We start from the raw sequence: 6782 nt of genomic DNA, 5'->3' as shown, positions 1-6782 counted from the left end.
AGAGAAATTGATTCATATGCAAAGTCCATGAATTAATGGATGAACTCACGTGGTCTACCTGTCCCTCTCCTTTTGGACCTTAAGTTAGATACGTGGCTCTTCTCCCTCACCGAATACAGGAATCTGCGTCGGCTGTTTCCACGTGGCTACCTTCTACTGGACACAACGTGAAATAAACTATTCTGTCGGTGGGCCCACCACACCTATTTTAATTTATAAAAATCATTACAAATGACATAACAAACAGTAAAAACTCGAAGAAAATCATGGTTAGCTTAGCGCCTACGCGGACCGTAACCACCGGTACACCAACCAAACAGACGTTTATACAAGTTAACTACTTTTTCTTTGACTAACCGTAACGTAATCACTGCAATTACCAAAGCATTGACTAAAAATACAAAGGTTGACCCGGTTCAAGTATCGGTTCGTTTCCGGTTTAATTTCATATCTTACCAACTAAGCAAAACAGGTTAAGGCTATAAAAATGGCGGACAAAACCGACATGTAGCTCTTTCTCTCTCTCTCTCGCTTCATCGTCGTCTTCCTCCTCCTCTTCTTCTCTGCATTAATGTTTGTTTAAAAACGACGCTTCGTCTTCTTTCTCAGGGCTACGTATATGCCATATGTATTTCGTCGTGTATATAAACAGATTTTGACTTCGTAATCTGAAAGCTACCTTTCTAGAGAGAGAGAGAGAGAGATCGTTTTTTTTAATTCTTTACCTAAATCTATACTCTGCGATTTCGCGAGATCGCATATTAGGTAAAGATCGTGAATTTATATAATGCTAGCGATTTCATTTCTGGGTTTTGATTTTTTTTTTTGGATCCATTATTAATTAATATGATCATGATTCTCGTTTCTTGATCTGATTTGCTTTCTGGGTTTTGATTGGTTTATAGATTCAGGGATCTGATTTGAAGCTTCTGGGTTTGATTCTCTCTGCAAATGCCAGGTGATTGTTCAGCTATGATCTAGCAAGAATCTGATTGGGTTTTCTATAAAGTTTAGTTTTTTTTTGATCTGACAGCTTTGGGTGAGATCCTTTCGGTTCCAGAAACTGATAAGGGAAAGAGTAAAGACATTATTGACAACTCAGAGGATGAGAAGATTCTTCCAAGAGCTCCTCGTGGTTCTAGATCCTTGAAGAAGAAAGCTATCAAGGCGTCGTCCAAACTGACTCATAGCTTGAGGAAACGAGGGAAGCGTGTAGCTGATCAGTACGCAGCTATTGTCATTGAGGATGTGAGAGATGCTGAAGAGGAGAAGGCTGTGTATGCGTTTAGAGAAGCTTTGGTTTCTCTTGACTTGCTTCCACCTAGACATGATGATTATCATACCATGTTGAGGTAATAAAACAGTGTTCAGGTTTTGTTTAAAGGTTAGATTTGGCATTGATCAAGTTGGGGGTTTTTTAGATTCTTGAAAGCGAGGAGGTTTGATCATGACAAAACTGTTCATATGTGGGAAGAGATGCTAAAGTGGAGGAGAGAGAATGGGGTTGATACAATAATGCAGGTGAAGAATCTTTCCACATGGGTTTTTCTTTTTTCTTTGGCTGTGTTACTACTAACTGTCAAAAGCAATCATCCATCCATTTTCAGGATTTTGTGTATGAGGAGTACGAAGAAGTACAACAGTACTATCCACATGGCTACCATGGTGTAGACAGAGAAGGCAGGCCTGTCTACATCGAACGTCTTGGTAAAGTTGACCCGGGCAAGCTAATGAAAGTTACTTCATTGGAGCGTTTCTTGAGATATCATGTACAAGGTTTCGAAAAGACTTTCTCTGAGAAGTTCCCAGCTTGTTCTATCGCTGCAAAGAGACATATCAATTCTTCAACAACCATAATAGATGTGCAAGGAGTGGTTGGTACCCTGCCTTTTCATCATTATTCCTTTTGTATTTTGAAGTTTTCTTTTATAAAGGCTTCTCCTTTCGGTGCAGAGCTGGATGAAGTTGAGAAAACTAGCTCAGGACCTTGTGATGCGTATGCAGAAAATCGATGGGGACAATTATCCTGAGGTGGGTGGGTGTAGTGTAGTATAGTGACTTTTTATGCGAGTTTTGGATTGTTGAAGAAGACTTAACATTGGTTTGGTTTATTGAAGACAGACATTGAATCAGATGTACATCGTTAATGCTGGAAACGGATTCTCTATAATTTGGAGCACAGTGAAAGGCTTTCTCGACCCTAAAACTTCTTCTAAGATACATGTATTAAAAAACAAAGATCGAAGTCACCTTCTTGAGATTATAGATCCCAGGTAAAAATATCTACTAAAATAATCCAATTCTGCTTATTTGTTTGGAGGCTGATAGAGATAGGTTCTCTTTAACACCAGTGAGCTTCCTGATTTTCTTGGTGGAAACTGTACGTGTGCAAATGAAGGTGGATGTATGAGATTCAACAAGGGTCCTTGGAATGATCCTGAGATAATGAAAGTAAGATCCCTTTTTCAGCTCAACTGTTTTGTGTAGACACTGGTATCTCTTGAACAGCCTTATATGGTACTACTTTGTGTAGCTTGTGCGCTTGAGAGATGCAACGTACAAAGTAAAAGAAATAGAGCTCCCGGAGAATGGGGAAGTAGCTAAACTATTTGCATTACCGGTGAGTCTTGAGTTCTAATCAACTTGTAATAGTGATTGGCTCTTGTTGTTACCTTTATGTATTAATAATGTCATCTTCCACATTTCTTGCTGCAGCATGTGAATACAGAAATATCGTTACCTGATGGAGGACAAGTTAGGGTGAGAGAATCGCATTTTGAACATGTTAGTTTACATATATACATACTCTGGTGCTCCTTATCATGGTCTAACATTGTCAATGGATGATTACTGGGTATATATTATGTTTCAGGACACAAGTGCTCAGCTAAGCCATCAACTTGAAGCAGTTGGTACTGGGAGAATTGTACAGTCTGATTCAACAAGTAGGGTGAAAGCAACTTTTTCTTCTCATTTCATCAACTATTTTTTTTAGGTAAGATCCTTATAATATCTTTCTGCAGATCAGTTGTCTAGTAATCTAACAGAAGAAAGGGGCTTGAAGAAGTCTCTTCAGAAAGTTGCAAGCTCGTTGGCTCGTTTTATCTTCCAACTTGTTGCATCTCTATGTCTCATGTTCCGGATCTTGGGAAGTCTTGTAAATAAGAAACCAGAGAACCAATTGAGACCACCGGTTTTGGATTCTCCTCCTCCTCCTCCTCCTCCTACTCAGTTGCTGCAGCGAGGAGAGTCTCTCCATCCATGTTGGCAAAGGTTGCAGAATCTGGAGAGCATGGTCACAGTTTTGTTTGACAAACCAACAAACATTCCTCAGGAGAAAGAAGACATACTTCGTGATTCATTAGACCGCATCAAAGGCATTGAGCAAGATCTACAGAAGACAAAGAAGGTAGAGACCCCATTTTCTCTGTCCCCCAAAAGAAAACACTTTTGTTTCAAGAAGCATTAGGTGTAATAAAGATGTTAAAATGTTGTGACAGGCGCTCCTTTTGACGGCGTCAAAACAACTTGAACTTGCAGAGTCTTTTGAGAGCCTGAAAGAGAGCACCTCAATGGTAAAGGCTTACTTAATCTTCTTCTCCAATGTGAATAACACTTGTGATCTCTGTGTGTGTGCATCAAAATATATGAAAACATTCTTCTTCTTTGTTAAACGCAGGGAATGCGATCGTGCTGGCCAAGACACTGCAGAAATTTCCAAGTTGAATAGATATATATATATCTCTGAATCTCATATCCGAAGTCTTCCTAAGCTACTATTACTTCACATTCCAACCATAGTACAGGTGAGAGACATCATACTCCAACCAAATGTATATATGTTTTGTTTGCTTGCTCACGTGGAACTTCTGTTTCTTTTTTTGTTTTGTTTTTCTTTGGTCTCCAGATGTGAGTAACAAAAATGGTAATGGAGAGGGAAACTGAAGAGGGAAAAGCTTACAATTGTGTACCAGTTTCTTACTGAGCTATAACTGGAATTATACATTTTTTCCATAACGATTCTAATGCACATCATTGTTATTAATAGTGTATAATCCATTTATTGGTTGGGAACCATTGTGTACAATTTACAAATACAATTACATTTTATGGTAGATAGAAAGAAACAATATTTATAGTGTTGTTTAGATCGAACGGTATGAATCTAGAGTTGGTAAAAATTGACATTGTTGTATTTGTGTACTCTATATAAAAACTAGTGGTGTTCTTTTTAAAAATTGACATTGTCGTATGTTTTTTTCTTAAACAAATTTACAATTCATTTCATGGTTTTAGTAAACAAAATATGTTCTAAAATATGAAACTAAAAATATGTCGAAAGAGATTGGTATCATTTCCAGATTCATTTGATAGTGGTTAACTACTATAGTGTATTACTTTGTTTTGAAGTTACTTAGTTCAAAGTAGAATATCATAAATAGTTATGACTAATCGATTCAATAAAAGTATAATAAAAATCTGATAGTCGTAACAAAGTTAATTTAGTTAGAATTTAAACATAAAGTAAATTTGATGTTTTATTTAGAAAACATACTTATACTGTTAAGTATCATGTGGACCATATATAACGATGTTGAGATTTTATTTTAGAGAGTAATATGAATTTAAACGTTTGTCATGAAGTTTTGTTCATATACTCTTATTATTTGATTTTTGGTATGAAACTAACTCTAGCAATGGAACATATTAGTAAATGAAGAAAAACATTTATATTTTTTTTTTGAAAATAGTAACGAAAATCGAAAACAGTTTGTAAATGAAATTGAAAATTAGAACATAAAAACCCCTTATAAATTGTAATAATGATGAATCATAGATGATTTTTCTTACATAAGGGACATCTTATGTTTGTATGAAGCCATTGATCAATGCAGCATAAATGGAAAGTATAGCCGCAAGTAAAAGAGCATAGATAGGTTCCACAACTTTCACAATTTCGTAAGTAGACGGTCCATATAATTTTCATCACCGAAGAAATAAGTTGCAGATTCAGGAGCCGCCACGTGTCAAAAAACGTCCACATCTCCCTACTGACGTGTGGGTCTGTGGAATAAGAAAAAACGAACTTTATTAGTATAGATATTTTATTTATTGCTGACATTTTATCTTAAATTTAATTCAAATAATCAAAATGATAAAATAATAATTGAACTACTGTAGTAGAATATAATAAATTAAGGTTCAAATGTTTACAAACCGCACTACTATTAATAGTAACAAAAATCTTTATATATATATATATGTGTGCATGCTACAAAGAGTTTTGTATCATCAGACCTGATTAATAAAAGGCTCCATTCGATGCAGAAGCTGATATCCCTGAAAAAAAAAGAGTCGCTTCTGAGAAAGAGAATCTAGTAGTTCTTGTCAGGAAACATAAAAAGAGCATTGCATGATATGGTTCCTATTAAAGCCAAACCCAATGGTTCAAGTTACAAAAGTTTTTTGTGTTTCTTATAGGTGAAAATAAACTGTCCTGTTGACTGCTTACCAAAAACGAAAGCTTCTGCATTAAAGAATCTACTAATCTGACCAGGAAGAAATAAGCCAAAATTATGTATAGTTGTCAGAAGAAAATAGCTTGGAAATTCTTGTAGAATTAAAAGACAGACTCACTACCTTGCTTGAAAAAGTTGTTCTCGAGCTATTTAAGTCATGAAATGTCTCTAGACCAAATTTCCTTTTCCAGAAGATAAAAAAAAAACTGATTCTGACTTATGAAAATAAAAGAAATTTTTTACAAACCTCAAGTATGGTGATGGACAGTAATACACCACATCTGATATGAGTTTAAATTTAATTGAGGATATATTCTCCTAATTTAGTCAACTGACATTTTTACCTTCGTATATCAATTTGAGAGGCACTGTCTTTTCTTTCACTCATCCCTTCATGTAGCTTTGATTTCTGATTGTGTTAAACCTGCAAAGAAATAGAGTGTTACGATTTCTTGAGTGGTGTTAGCGATTGAACAAAGAGCCGTCAGATAGCCACATATTGCAAGAGAGATGTGGCGCATGCTGGGAGGAATAAAGGACGCATGCTTGAGAAGCCGTGACTTTACCCAAAGAAAAAGAATCAATTTTCTACAATTGCCTACTTTCTCAGGTCTACTCCACAATACTGTAAACGTAATAATAGTATTAAAAATTCAGAAGCCATTAAAACACGATTGTAGACTGGAATCTGGGAACATTCAAACCTGAATAACGCTGCCGAATGGAAACTGGCGCATCAGATAGCCGGTATCTGGGGCTGCTACGCGTCACATCGAAGCCGCTTAGTGTGTAGACAGAGCCTTCGGTCATACGTGGTCTGAACCTAAGCTGGAGAAGGGCAGAGACAGATCCGTGCACAACTATTAAAAGTGTTTAGAAGGTGAAGACGGATCTTACATTCTCATCGATGAGCAACATGTCAACAGTCATAAGCTCTCCACCCTTGTTGATATTCCTAGCCTCCGAAAGCCTCAGCAGACGGACCTCGGTGGTATTGGAGCATCGGCCAGCTCTCAAGTCGTTAAGAAGAGTGTACGCCATCGAAATCGGTTGCTGGAAAAGAGTTTACTTCTAAATTTCGTCTGATTTAGCTGAGGATTAAGCCGGGTACGGTGGAATACGAAGAGGTGTATTGATTGAGAAATTCAAGTGGAAGGAGTGGATTAAAAGGGGTGAGGTGGAGTTAAGTTGCAGAGTTATTGAAATTGGAGGCGTTAAGGATTTTGAACAGGCTCGAATCTCTGCATCTTGCGGTCGAGAATG

The 6782-nt window shown here is 36.8% G+C and overlaps 1 protein-coding gene across 2 annotated transcripts; it reads left to right on the top strand.

The window, feature by feature from the left end:
- Nucleotides 1-516: 516 nt before the first annotated feature.
- Nucleotides 517-4195, top strand: LOC103828594 (phosphatidylinositol/phosphatidylcholine transfer protein SFH9). Of its 2 annotated transcripts, none has more exons than XM_009104207.2 (15): nucleotides 517-765; nucleotides 906-958; nucleotides 1034-1352; nucleotides 1422-1521; nucleotides 1608-1874; nucleotides 1954-2031; nucleotides 2122-2273; nucleotides 2352-2451; nucleotides 2534-2620; nucleotides 2716-2760; nucleotides 2873-2945; nucleotides 3024-3409; nucleotides 3501-3575; nucleotides 3680-3806; nucleotides 3908-4195. In XM_009104207.2, the coding sequence occupies exons 2-14, from the start codon at nucleotides 952-954 to the stop codon at nucleotides 3728-3730; spliced, it is 1740 nt and encodes a 579-aa protein (XP_009102455.1). In that variant the 5' UTR covers nucleotides 517-765; nucleotides 906-951; the 3' UTR covers nucleotides 3731-3806; nucleotides 3908-4195. The 2 variants fall into 2 exon arrangements, with proteins under 2 accessions (XP_009102455.1, XP_009102454.1); XM_009104206.2 differs by having other exon boundaries at nucleotides 2716-2784.
- The last annotated feature ends 2587 nt before the right edge of the window (nucleotides 4196-6782 follow it).

Source organism: Brassica rapa, chromosome A07 (genome assembly GCF_000309985.2).
Source record: "Brassica rapa cultivar Chiifu-401-42 chromosome A07, CAAS_Brap_v3.01, whole genome shotgun sequence".
NCBI classification, from domain to species: domain Eukaryota; kingdom Viridiplantae; phylum Streptophyta; class Magnoliopsida; order Brassicales; family Brassicaceae; genus Brassica; species Brassica rapa.
The sequence above is the reverse complement of the archived record's forward strand: the minus strand, read 5'-3'. Positions and strand labels throughout refer to the sequence as shown.

Bases quoted from the DNA above. Each gene is read 5' to 3' on its own strand.
- LOC103828594 (XM_009104206.2), top strand. The intron at 1,875-1,953 runs GTTGGTACCCTG...CTTTCGGTGCAG, and splicing joins TAATAGATGTGCAAGGAGTG to AGCTGGATGAAGTTGAGAAA. The intron at 3,576-3,679 runs GTAAAGGCTTAC...TGTTAAACGCAG, and splicing joins TGAAAGAGAGCACCTCAATG to GGAATGCGATCGTGCTGGCC.